Source organism: Pinus tabuliformis, chromosome 3_2 (assembly GCF_031772625.1).
Source record: "Pinus tabuliformis cultivar Carrire ecotype Pingquan chromosome 3_2, CPIR1, whole genome shotgun sequence".
NCBI lineage: Eukaryota > Viridiplantae > Streptophyta > Pinopsida > Pinales > Pinaceae > Pinus > Pinus tabuliformis.
The window spans coordinates 859,064,445-859,078,954 of record NC_142302.1 but is presented as its reverse complement, the minus strand read 5'-3'; the positions used below and the strand labels follow the sequence as shown (position 1 = coordinate 859,078,954).

At 39.7% G+C, this 14,510-nt stretch overlaps 1 protein-coding gene across 1 annotated transcript; it reads right to left on the bottom strand.

Annotated features, from left to right (window-relative positions):
* Window positions 1-12,361: 12,361 nt before the first annotated feature.
* On the bottom strand, window positions 12,362-13,228 carry LOC149183372 (uncharacterized). Its single transcript, XM_089414927.1, has one exon. It carries the CDS (start codon window positions 13,226-13,228, stop codon window positions 12,362-12,364), a length of 867 nt encoding a protein of 288 aa, XP_089271053.1.
* Window positions 13,229-14,510: the final 1,282 nt, after the last annotated feature.

Below are 14,510 nucleotides of genomic sequence, written 5' to 3'. Positions count from 1 at the left end.
TGTAACACCAAAAATATATATGTTGGTGATGATAGATCTCTTAATGTTGTAGGGACTGGAACTGTTCATCTAGACAATGGTCAGTTTAATGATGTATTATGTGTTCCAACCTTATCCTGCAACCTTCTATCTGTCTATCAGATAACTCATTCAGGTGAAGGTAAAATTGTTGAATTTTCACCTCATGATGTTGTAATCAAGGATCTAAAAGATCCTAAACAGATTCTAGCTACTGGTCTTGCTGATGATTCCACAAGGTTGTATAAGTTTCACAACTTTGGGTCATCAAATCTTCCCTCAGTATTTGTTGCTCATAATGATGAAGTGAGCAAACTTTGGCATGAGCGATTTGGTCACTTAAACTATCGCTCCCTTCAGCATCTATGTAAAGAAAATATGGTGACAGGTCTTCCTATGGTATCTTGCAGAGATGGTGTTTGTTCCGGATGTGTACTCGGAAAACATCATCGGGACAGTTTTGACAAACGTGCCTCTTGGCACGCCTCAGCCCCTTTACAGCTTGTGCACAGTGATTTATGTGGTCCTCTTCCTGTTGCTTCATTCTCTGGCTGCAAGTACTTCTTAACTTTCATTGATGATTTCTCCAGACGCACTTGGGTATACTTCTTAAAACTCAAGAGCGAAGTATTTAACACTTTTTTGGCCTTCAAAGCCTTTGTTGAAAAACAATCTGGACATCAAATTCTTAAGCTAAGAACTGATAATGGTGGAGAATATGTTAAAAACACATTCATCAACTTTTGCACCGAAAATGGAATTCAAATGCAACATACTGTTCCATACACTCCACAACAAAATGGTGTAGCTGAAAGGAAAAATCGCACCTTAAAGGAAATGGCTAATTGTATGCTGCAATCTAAAGGACTCAGTCTTAGTTTTTGGGCCGAAGCAATTAATTGTGCAAATTATATAATCAATCGCACTCCTACTAAGGTTCTAGAGAATATCACTCCAGAAGAAGCTTGGAGTTCCATTAAACCAGATGTAAGTCACTTTCGTGTGTTTGGAAGTGAAGCATGGGCCCATATTCCAGATGAAAAGCATAAAGCTTTAGAACCTAAGAGTGAGAAATGTACTTTTGTTGGATATTCTGAAGATGTAAAAGGTTATAGACTTATTCCATTTAAGTCCAAAAATGTTATCATTAGAAGAGATGTAAAATTTGATGAAAATAAATCGGCCTGCGAGCCTAGTCCGGCGGATGTGCCACCTCTTCCTATCTCTTCTACTTTTGAAAACATTTCTTCTTCAGATGATGAAAGCGAGGATGATAATCCTCCCCCACCTTCTCAGGATCCTCAACTTCCAAGATGGGTCCGTGCTACTCGGGATGCAGCAGGTGATCTTGCCGGTGATCCTACAGATCAGCGACGTACACGTTCTCAGTTTGAAAGAGCCTCTTCTTTACTGGCTCAAGCTCCAGTAAATCATGATCCTGACACTTTTGCAGAAGCTTCAGGCCATCCACATTGGGAAGCAGCTATGAATGAAGAATATCATTCATTGATGACAAATGATACATGGGATCTTGTTCCTCTACCAAAGGGACGCAAACTTGTTAGATGTAAATGGGTTTACAGAACCAAGTATGGACCAGATGGGAAAGTTGATAAACATAAAGCTCGTCTTGTTGCTAAGGGCTTTTCACAGGTTGAAGGCATTGACTACACTGAAACCTTCTCCCCTGTTGCCAAAATGAACTCTATCCGCCTTGTTCTTTCCCTTGCTGCCTCTTTAAAATGGGAAGTCCATCAGATGGATGTTAAATCTGCCTTCTTGCATGGGGACTTGCAGGAAGAAATCTATATGGAACAACCCATTGGCTTCATACAAACAGACTCCAGCCTTGTTTGTCGACTTAAGAAATCCCTTTATGGCCTCAAGCAAGCTCCTCGGGCTTGGTATGCCAAAATGGATAGCTTTCTTTTAGAATCTGGCTTTTCTAGGTGTCATTCTGACAATACTGTCTACACCAAGAAAGTGGGCAACTCTCTTATCATCCTTGTTCTTTATGTTGATGATCTTATTCTTACTGGTAGTGATCCCAACCTTATAAACCATGTGAAGTCCAGCCTTAAAAAGAAATTTGAAATGACAGACTTAGGACACTTACACTATTTTCTCGGTCTTCAAGTCTTGCAATCCAAGGAGGGTATTTTCCTTTCCCAGTCCAAGTATGCTTGTGATATTCTTCGTCATTTTCACATGGAAGACTGTAAGCCAGCCCCTTCTCCCTTTCAGTCTGGAGTCAAACTTTCAGTCTCTTGTACTTCTCCTGAAGTTGATGCTACCTTATACCGTCAACTTGTAGGAAAACTCTTGTATTTAACCCATACTCGTCCTGATCTTTCCTTTGCTGTTGGCCTTGTTGCTCGTTTTATGCAAAACCCCCGTGAAAGTCATTGGAAAGCAGCTAAAAGAATACTTCGTTATGTTCGAGGTACAGTACAGTTTGGGATTCATTACAGTGCCAAAGCAGCTCCTCTATTAGTTGGTTTCACTGATTCTGATTGGGCTGGTGACCCTGATGATCGGAAGTCTACTGCCGGTTATGTCTTCACTCTTGGTTCAGGACCTATTACATGGGCTTGTAAGAAACAGGCTGCCATTTCTCTTTCGTCAGCAGAAGCAGAGTATCGTGGTGCCGTGGAAGCTAGTAAGGAAGCCTTGTGGCTTCGTCAGATCCTATCAGAGTTTGGCTTTGAGCAGCAGCATCCAACCACACTTTGGTGTGATAATCAAAGTGCCATTCAGCTATGCAAAGATCCAGTCCAGCATCAGCGCAGCAAACACATTGAACTACACATGCACTTCATCAGAAAGCTCATTCATGACCATGTTCTTGAAGTGCAATATTGTTCAACAGATGATCAGGTTGCAGACATCTTCACAAAGGCTCTCACAGAGGCGAAGTTCACTAAACTTCGATATATGCTTGGAGTTCAGGAAGTTGTCACTAAGGGGGGATAGGCTCTAGTGCCTCCTTCCTTCTCCTATTGTGTCATATTTGTAAATCCTTCAATCCTATCCCAAGTTGTTCTTAAGGGGGGATGTTAGGATATTCCGACACATAGGATATAGTTAAGTTCAACTTGGTCTAGTATAGAGTTAGGTATAGAGTTAGGTAAAGTGTGTTTCTTTACCGTTGTACATTTTGTAACTTACAATCCGACGGTCACGATATGTAGTGATTCGACGGTTCACTCTCACCTCGGTATTACCGACACTTGATCCGTGGCTTGACACCCGATTGGTCCATGAGTTCTATTTAAAGCGCATGGAGGGTCATTGTTCGGGTAATCCGTGCATGAGAGAAGCTTATGTAAATTTTCATTCTTTGATTAATAAATTGCCTGTAGTACCCACGTTGGGACAGGTCGTGGACTGTTTCCCCCTTTGAGGGTTTTAACCACGTCAAAAATACTGGTGTATTGATTTGTGATCTGGTTGTGAGCGGTGTCCTTTTGGTATTCTTTCTGAGGAACTTACCCTGTAAATTCCTACAACACAGAGCTGGGATGACATCCCCTCTAATGCTAAACATTAAGAGTACATGAAACGTGCATACAGACATAGCCTGGAACAAATAAGAAGAAGTGTAAAGTGAGCAACTAACAGCAAAAGAAGCTTGTATTAGCTGAAAATGAAGACGAGAAGCTGCAGGTATCACAGTAGTTATAGTCTCCAGAAGTTGAAATTTACATCAAAATAACATTCATCAACCATCAACCCCTATTATAATCTGTCTTCTCGATATATATAGAGATTGATTACAAAGATATTTTGCCAGGCTTATGCGTGGAGGGTCATAGCTGACCACCAACCACATTAATTCTCTGAAATGGGCCTCTGCTATGATCTGCTAGTTTTAATGGACAAATCTGATCTTTTCTGATACTCTGTTGTCCTTCCTGAGCAGGTGGAATGTTGCCTGAGAGGAGCGCCATAACTGGTTAATGCCGCTGACTGCTCGAACTCTACATTTTCCTCTTTGGCCATGCTGCTCCTTTAAATGTAGTTGTTGAAGCTTTATTGCGCAGGGTACAGGTAGTAGATGGCTTCGTCCTTCCTCGGGAACACTGAACAGGCTAAGGACACCGGAAATATGGCGGAGGCTTGACGGAGAAGGATCAACCATTGATATTTGTGAATCAACGCCAAGAAACGCTTTGCAAAGGTTATTGGAAAATGAGGGATCAGGAGAACATAGTCCATTAGATCGCAGGGATGAACGGCTACGATCAACTCATAGAGGGAATCAGGAGAAAGCGTGATCGGAGAAGCATAGGCCATCGGATCTGGATGCGGCAGATCTGACGGTTGACGAAAGCGAAAGATGCACGGAGATTAACACATGGGAGAACAGTAGTTTCGGGCGGCAGGTGGTTTCCCCGCACCGCTTACCGGGGCTCAACGGTATCCGTATAACCACTCTGATCCAATAGAATCGTAACATGTGGCCAACACCACAGGCAAGAAGCCATTGCGATCACGCGTTAATGGGCGGGCAGGTCGCGCAATCAGGGCTTGCAACAACCGTCCGATCGTGCAACGGATAATCAGATGGTGAGGAATATGCACGATGTTTAACGTGCGGGAAAAAGGATTGTGACCATTGGATCACGATCATCAACGACTGTGGTAGCGAATGCGGCAGAGGCTAATATAGGCGTGGTTTCATGGGTTAAGTGCCCGATCTTTAGCAAATGTAGGCTTATGGAAAAAATACATTTGCACTTAGTTTTGAAAGAAAATAGGGCTAGCGGGGAAAGAAGAAGTTTGTAGGAGAATGGAGGAAAGCGGGGAATGAAGATTATTATAGAAGAAACAGAGACTACAGAGGGTAAGAGAGTGTGAGGAAACCGAAGGAAAAGGAGGAGAAGCGATTGCTGCAAGTACCTTTCTCGGCACAAATCAACCATCAATCCTAAATTTGGCCTTTAAGCACTGAAGTTTATAGCAGAGCTAACAGGGCAGAGAGAATCTAGAGTTTGAGAGTCATGATGTTGGAAAAATATAATGATATTCTAGGGTTGAAGTGTCGTCATGTTATTCGAGAGCTATTGTGTGCGTTAAAAAGGGAATTCTACAAGTGTGTAACTAGAAAGTAATCGAGAGTAGGAAGTTAACACATATTTGGATGTGATATTTCAGTCCCCTAAATATTATAGGTGAGATATGTCACACTATTTAAACTTTTAGGTACAATAAGTTCTATGTGCTGCATCTATTTTGAGGTCTCAGTATGATAAGTGATATGTGTTATCATGAATTCTTAGAGTTCATGTGTGATACAACTTGTGACACACCACTCTTAAACTTTAATGTGGCACACTTTACACCTTAGAAACAAAGATGGCGAGCACCTTTTGAAGAATAAATTTTCACTTTCTTGTGCACCTCTTTTACAAACCTCTTATCTTATGTGAATCATTTTCAAAAACGCGCTTAAAACATTACCTGTCCACAAAAACAAAAGAGAATTATTTTTACTTCCAATATGTTAGATCAGAAAATAGATGTTTAATTGTTTTGTGTCTCATCACAATTCAATTTTTTAAGTGAACTATATCATATATTAACAAAATGTCACAACAGAAAGTAGATGTTTAATTGTATTATGTCTCATCACATTTAAATTTCTTAAGTGAGATATATCATATAGCAACAAAATTTGAGTAAGTGTGGTACTTTTCATTGCAACAATGTTTTTTAAAAGTATATATGTCAAATTGTAGATCAAAACAATGTTTGGGTAAGTGCAATTGGGCGTTTAAGTGTGATTTTATCAAATCATATCAAAGTTTCTTTAATTATGATAAGTCACATTGCATTAAAGTTTGTTTGAGTGGAATATGTCACATTGCAACAAACATGGAATGATGAATAAACAATTTCAAGATATTTGCTACAAGGTTTGTTTCACCTGGTGTATCACGAGGAAGAAAACATTCCAAGTCTAAAATGAAAAGGAAAATGTAAAAGATTTCAGTTAGAAATTTTCCTTCTTGATGACAGGCACACATTTTGAGAAATATAATATGTCATGATCCATACAGGAATGAAGCAATTTAATATTTTGTGACTGAGACATTTAGATGTGATACATCCTATATCGTAGATGAAGGAAATTTGTGTGTGATATGCATTTTATAGTGAACGAAAGAAGTTGAATGTAATATGATGTAGCAACATAATTTAAAGTCAAATAAAATGCCACAACTGTGGATTCGTTGGAAAGAGATACATTAGTCAATATATTAGAATTGATTTTGCCATCTAGGTAGAGTTAATAATAATTTTATGAAATTAATTATTTTTCTTAATGTTTTCTCTTATGTGTGTAAGTGTGTGTATTAAAAAAATTCTATTTTTCATATTTTTAATAAGAATCTAGAATAACTATTATATAAAAAATACTGAGCTAAAATTCAAGTTTAGATACATGAATTACATAAGCAAGTTAAAATTAGTGGATGTGGTCAAAATGGAGTATGAATCAATGATCATCTAAAGAATTCTAACCTTAAATATTTTGAACAAAATCCTATCATATCTATGTTATTCCACTTGTGCATCCACTAATACTGACCTAAAAAAATTGGAATTTACAAAAAATTAAAATGTTACATTAAACCATGTGGAATTATTCCTCCACTTTGATTTCTATGTCTCCTAATTAACCATTAATGAAGGGGGACATACCCCTATTTTCCCTTCCACCAAAGTTTGCATTGATTTAGCCTTGAATCCAAGCTAGCCATGTGATCAACTTTGGAGTTGTTTGAGCTTAGAACTTGGAGATATTTCTTCTTAGCAATACACTGATAGAGCCAATGAATATTATTGAGAAGCTGACTTAAAATTTTAGATGAGGGGACAAATCCCAATTATAAACAATGAATTATATTGAAGGAATCCCTAATAACAATCATCTACTAAATTCCCAAATTCACAGTTTTCCTCAGACCATGATATAATAAGGCATAAGATTCAACAATGTTGTTGGAAGTGTAACCTTAAACCTAATCATGCCTACGTTCTTCTTCATTCTTAGTAAAAATATTTTTCTTTGATTACGTAGTATGATTTAAGAATTAATTATAATTCGAAAATACCACAAAAAGGAATATTAAAAAATTTCTCAAATGGTCATGTAGTCTTAACATCAAGGAGATTTAAATGTAATAATGATTAATTGCAGTTGAGCACGATCCATGTTAATTAATCTCTTTCATAATAATACCATTAAATTGCAACATGTGCCTTTAAAATGCAATATTGCGAGCCACTAAATTGTATCATATACCTTCAAAATGAAATATATAGACGTTGGTAGCTAAACATTAAAGATGAGAAAACATTTTTCTAGGCTAGAATCCATTCAAGGCACCATTTAGAAATTCAATACACACAGTTATCAAAAAATGAATATTTTTACTTGTCATTAGGGGTGTATTTTTTTTTATTTTTTTTTTGTAGGCTAAGGTGTTGCTCTCTTTTTTCTATTACTTCAAATCAAAATACATATCAAAATAAGGTTGCCTTCCACTCGCCCTCTTGGGGAAACCAAGTATTTAAGCCACCTGAAGTTCTTAATAGCCGACCAAAAATAAAAGATCCATAGTCTGGTTATCCAAGCTAAATACACTGAACAGTCTTCCAGGTTTCTAATCCTACTTTCTTGCATATAACATTTTTCTACATCTAATACTTGAAACACACTGAAATTATCTATACTATGCATTTTCATCAAAATTAAAAACATATCTAAAATTACTCAGCTTCTGCCTCTGGACGCTGGGATGTCTCCTTGTTTGCATTCTGATTTCCTTCCTTTATCAGTTGCTGGATCTCATCCAGCTTCTTCTCCTGCATCTCCAAGGTAATCTGGATAATTCGGAGCTCCCTCCTCAGATTGGGAACTCCCTGCGCAAGTTTAGTCATCTTTGTTGCAGCTTGCTCCAGGGCTTTAGCCAGCAATCTTTTCATCACCCAGTATATATGAAGGGATTGTTTAAATAATGACATTCTGCCCCTAGTGTTACCAGGGTCATGGAGAAGGAACTCCCAGTCCTCCATCTCGGAGTTCGACTGAGCTTGAATGGCATCTTCCTCCATATTCTGGATAATTCTTCTAATTCTGGGGCTCGTGTTCTGGTTATATGCCTTCTCTGCTTGCTGAATTTTCTTGTCCAGCGACCGGCTCATCTTTTTGCCCGGTCTCCCCCTCTACCCTCGTCGTCCTCCCCTAGCTCCTCAGTATCTGCTCGCTCCTCTGCCTCTCGTGCTGCTCGGTTCCATCTCGCTTCTAGCATGTTTACTTCCCCTCCGTCTGCTACTCTGTCTTACCCTTCCTCCCCGTTGTCCCAGCTGCTCATCGCTGGTTTGCTGGTTCTCCCAACCTTCTACAGTTTGGCTTCGCTCCTTATCCCGCCTGCACTTATCTTGCCAGTCCTCTTCCTCCTCAGAATCATCGTAAACTTCATATATCTCCTCAACTGTCTCTTCCTTCGCAACCGCCTTGCCTTTTCTGTCCCTTTCTCTGCATACCTCGGCTTCCATTTCTTCTGCAATCCTTGCTCTCTTTCTGGTTTCCATGGCAACCTCAGAAGGTTTTCGGCGCAACCTCTCTCTGTAACCGCTCACCACCTCCTTTCCTCTCCTCGCTCTCTAGGTTCCTAGGCAATTTTCTCGCTGTCGAATCCTTTGTTGACGCTCATTTATAATCCTTCTTTCCTTACTCCTCTTACTTATCAACTTGGCCTTTCGCTGCCACCTGTTGCTTCGCCCTCTGACTTTCCTATCAGTTGTCCGACTTACATCATTTCCATTTATGGATTCTGACATACCTCTTTTTCCTCCTCTCCGATCACTTGCTTTAATTGTCTTGCTGCAAGGTGGTTTCTTCATTCCTGTTGTCACACACTCCTGCTGTACTACAGCATGCCTGTCCATGATATCCTTCCTTCGCTTTATCTGACATTCATTAAATGTCTGGGCTTGCCGATCCATCTCACTTGCCCTTCGCACGAATGTTATGATTCTCATTTGTTGCTTGATCATTGTTTTCATTCGTTGCTTGTTCATGGTCATAATTAATGATACTGGCTAATTCCTCCCACTCTCTGTTGTACCGTAGCGTTCTCCACTGATTTTCAATCTTGCCGCTTCGGTCCTTGCAACCCCAATTCGCAAGGAGATCTGTCGCTCTGTTTCCACTCCTTTTCACATGATTGAAGATTTTATATTCAATTTTTTTTAGAAGGTTCGCTATTTCTTGAACGATCCCTACCGTGCACCAACTATTGGTGACCTACTCCCAATTCTTCCCGTTATTCAGTTTCTTTAGGATTTCAATTGCCATCTGAGAATCTCCTTCTATTTCCAGGTTTCTGTAGTCGTTTCGAATCGCAATTCTCAAACCCTGGTGAATCGCCCATAATTCGGCTTCATTATTTGTCATCTCGCCACCCCACTCTACATAGATCCATCTGGTGTTTCTCTGGCTATCTCAGAAGATTCCTCCGAATTCGGCATTACCTAGGTTCCCCTTTGAGGCCCCATCAAAGTTCAATTTCATAAAGTTGTCTTTGGGGTATGCAAACTTGTCATAGCTTTGAGGTCTCGTACTAAATCTATCAATTTTTTTGTTATGCACCATTTCATAATTCAAATTTAGGTTCTTTAGAATTTGCTCCTCTCCGTGATCTTCTTTCCAGTATTCCGCATCCCACTTCTCTACCCGAATTGATTCTCTAGTTAAGTTCACTACTTTGTTCCATATTGCTACCGTGTTTTTAGATTTGTCTTGGAAAACTCTGCGATTCCTTTCTTTCCATACCATCCAAATCATAAAACCGGCAATGAGATCCCAGGCCTTTCGGATTACTTTACATTGAAATTTTTCTTTCTGCCATTGAAAAATCACTTCATTTGTTTCTCTCGGAGACCTCTCAGGTTTCTGGAATAATTTCCCGATTTCCATCCATAGGTTCCTGGCATAAACACATTTGATTAGTAGGTGCTCTTGAGTTTCTGCTTCGTTATTGCACAAGTAGCATTTTGACGGCCCACTAAAACCTTTCTTTTGAAGTGTATCCCATGTCAGGATCTTATCCTTAGCTACTAACCATGCAAAAAGGGTAATTTTTGGCCACCAATTTTTTCCGTAGATGACCTTCTAGTCTTGGTTTACTTCAGTGGTTCCCTGATGGTCTGCCAGATAGTATGCTTCCTTGACTGTAAAGGATCCTTTCATAGACTTCCCCCATCTGAGGATATCCCTACCCGTTCACTCTTTTACTTTCCTGGACTCTACCTCTTCCATGAACGCTTCCTGTTGTTCTTGATTTATCTCAATGCCCCATTCCTCTGGGGTTGTCCATTTCCGCCATATTCCATCCAGTTCGTTTTCTTTCCAATAATCTTTGACATATATACGATTGTCTCCTATCCTATCCTGCATATTCTAGATTTTTTGTATTCTGCACATTTTCTCCCTTTGTTGCCAATTCTCGTCCCAGAATTTGGCCTCCCCTCCTCCTCTAATTTCCCAGAAAACGTTCTTATCTACTATATCTCGATTTTGACGGGCTAGATCCCAGATTGTCAAGCCCTTCGGGGTCTCCTGCATTCGGCAAATACTCTCCGTAGTATCAGGCATATTGTACTTGTGTCTCCATAGTTGTTTCCATAGATCGTTTCCCCCTCTCAGCCATCGCCACCAAAGTTTTGCACCGAGCACCTTGTTGAGTTTGTCTGGATCGCGGAGGCCCAATCCTCCCTCCTCCTTTCGTTTCGTCAGATGTTTCCATGATACTAAGGCCCACTTCTTCTGTTGGGACAAACCTCCCCATATGAACTTCCTCAAGATTTCTCTGATCTTAGTGCAAACCCCTTGAGGCACTGCCATAATCGATAGTGAATATATGGGGATTGCCTGTAGCACTGATTTTACGAGAACAATCCTTCCAGCAATGTTTAAAGTTCTAAAAGCCCAGTTAGCCACTCTGTTTTTTAATTTCTCTAGGACTCCTTGCCAGTTTTTCTGTCTTTTAGAGTTGAAGTCCAAAGCGTTTCCCAAGTATTTGGTTGGAGGTTCCCTTGCTTAAAATCCAGCATCCTGGTCAAGTGGCTTTTAATTGGCTCTATGGTATTGAATATGAAGGTGCAGGATTTTTCCTTATTTGATTTCCATCCCAGATGCTTCCGCAAATAAGTCCAAGACCTTCTTCAGATTTCTCACTTCTTTTACGGTTTGTTCCCCAAATAACATGATATCATCAACGAATTGCTGATGGGTTATTGGCAATTCATTACCCCATAGTCTTAGCCCTTTGATTTTATTTGCTGCTCTTTCTTTTTTAAGGTATCTGCCCAGACCTTCTACTGCAAGAATAAAGAGGAAAGGAGATAGGGGATCGCCTTGTCTTCTTCCTCTAGAAGCCTTAAAAGTTTTCGAGGGGGTTCCATTGATTAAAATTGAGAAGTTTGGAGTTGATATAAGACTGTGAACCCACTTTATCCACCTATTCCCAAAACCAAAACTTCCCAAGATTTCTTCCAAGTATTGCCAATTGATCCTATCATAAGCTTTCGACAAGTCCAATTTAACCATCATTCCTTTTTGCTTCTTTGCCTTCAGAGAATGGATTACTTCTTGAGTGACCACTAGACCATCTAGAATTTGTCGACCTTCTACGAACCCAGTTTGTTCAGGAGATATCAGACTATCTAGCATGGGTTTCAGTCTTTTGGCCATCAGGGATGCAATTATTTTATAGATAATGTTACATAGGGCAATGGGTCTAAATCCCTTGGCATCCTCTGAATTATCGCTTTTAGGAATCAAAGTGAAAAAAGTGGATTTAAGAGCTGGCCATACCTTTTGGTTTATACAAGATTCTTCTATCAGATCTAGAATTTCCTTTCCCATGAAGTGCCAGCCCGCTTGATAGAAATCGACCGTAAAGCCATCCGGTCCTGGCACTGTTCCCTTCTTCATGCTCATCACTACTTCCTCCACCTCTTCCATACTAGCTGCTCTCATTAGGGCTCTATTCTGATCTTCTGTAACAATTCTTGGAATTGCCGTGCAAACTTCCTTTATAGCTTCAGATCTGTCTATTTGAGGTTCAGTCAACATTCCTTTGTGATATTCCATCAACACTTTTTCAATCCCTTCCTGATCAACAATCCTCTCTCCACTCTCGTTTTTGATAGAAAATATTATGTTCCTTTGCCTGTGTTGTACCATTGCTTGATGAAAAAATCTAGTGTTCCTTTCCCCCACCCTGAGCCATTTTATTCTCGATTTCTGTCGCCATAAGACTTCTTCCTACTTTCTCCTCTCCTCGAGTTTTCCTAAAATTATCCCTTCTTTTCTACTGCTTTCCTCTGTTCTCCCTTCATTTATTATCCTTTGTTGCAAAGCTTCCATTTCTTCTTCTAGCTTCTGCTTTTCCTCCCTTATATTTCCAAATTCTTCCTTGTTCCATTTCTTTATCCTTCCTTTTAGTTCCTTAAGTTTAAGTTGGAAGGTATGCATTTTTCCTTTTCCCTGTACTGTGCTTTGCGACGACCATTCTTCCATTTTTTCTAAGAATTCCGGGTGTCTAAGCCAAAAAGCTTCAAATCTGAAGGGCTTCTTACCAAGATTAGTCTTAATATCCACTTCCAATCTTATCGGCCAATGATTAGAGCCGAGAGATGGCATGATCTTCGCTTCTACGAATACATCTCTGTTCAAAATTGTTTCTGATACTAAGAACTGATCTAATCTGGATGCTATCTGATTTTTTCCCCCTCTCCTATTGTTCCATGTGTAGACTCCATTAATAGTTGGTAAATCAACCAGCCTAAGGCCATCTATCATATCATTGAACATTTCCATATATTGGTCTGTCTTCCTTATACCTCCCATTTTCTCTTTTAGGGACCGGATTACATTGAAATCCCCTCCTACAATCCATGTTGTCTCCGGGTGAAGTCTTCGAGTTGCTTGCAAATTTTTAATGAAGTTTTCTCTGTCTCTCGGAGTATGAGGTCCATACACCCCTGATATGATAACCCTTTCCTTTGTCCCCGCTATTCTTCCCATGCCTGTAAGGATTCTGGTCATACTAGTCCAGCTCTCAAAAATTATCTCATTTGGGTTCCACAATATTGCAATGCCTCCCGCTGAACCGATTGCATCCTGTCCCATGACTTCATATTGGAGTTTACTATTCTTTATTATTCCTTCCATCTGCTGCATGGTGATCTTCGTATCTTGTAGAATCACGATGCTTGGTCTGTCTTTTTTTAGTTTCTCTTTCATATATCTCTGTTTACCCTTACTATTCAACCCCCTAATATTCCAGCTGATAATAATCATTTTAAACTCTTAGAGGAGTGGAAAAATACCACGGAAAGAGGTATCACTTTACCTGAGTTTATCCATATTTCGCCAACTGTTTGTATCATTTCATTCATTGTTTTCCTCCCTCTTTTCCTGCTGCTCTTGCCAGTCCCGCCTATTCCAATCTGATCTTTTTCCTGTTCTCCTGATATGGTATCCTGTTTTTCCATATTCTCCCCATTCCTTTCTTTATATTTTTGAAAAGTCTCCTTATATAGTTGCTTTTGGCTGTCTGGTATGAATCTGTCGTCTAAGTGTTTCCATTCCTGAATTAGTTGTCTCATAATTCTTTCTTCCTCTGCCTCGTTTTCTTTCTGACTTTCCATTTCCATTTGGGATTGGTCCGTTGGTATTTCTATCTTTTCAGCTGTTTGCCTTTCATTCATTTCTCTTGTTCCTGTATCTTTTTCTCTGGTTTCCTTGATTATTTCCATGGGTTCATTTTCTGGATCTTCTTCCTCTACCACTTTGTCCTCTCCCTCTTCACTGTTTTCCTGGAGGATTTTGAACTTGTTTTTACTTTCAATGCTTAGTGATTCTGTTTGTGTCTGCACCCTTCTTCCTTCTTTACCTGATTTCTTCTTTGTGGTAACCTGTTGGAAGCCCTTGTCATTCTCCTCAGTTCTCTCTGCTTCCCTTTGTTGTTCTTCTCTTTTCCTTGTGTATTATTCTTCCTTATTTAAAGGGCATTGTCTATATAGATGACCATACTCATGACAACTTCTGCATCTAAAGGGGATATGCTCATAATCTAATGGCTGTTGCCAAACTTCATCGTGGTATTCCAGTTCTATGAATTTCGGCAGGGGTTCAGCTATATTCATGTATACACACAATCTTGCGTAAGATGTATACTTACCTTTCTTCGTTGCTTCCGCTACCTTGATAAAGGCACCGATCGTATTACCTATCCCTTCCATGATCTCAGGGTCCCAAAATTCCACTAGTAATCCAAACAATCTGACCCAGATCGGGGCTTCCAACATCTTTTCATTGTCAGGATTGTATCTTTCTTCCCAGTATTTCATGAACAGTCCTGCATTGTTCATGAAATATGGCCCTTCCTCAAAAACCCTTTCTTTGTCCC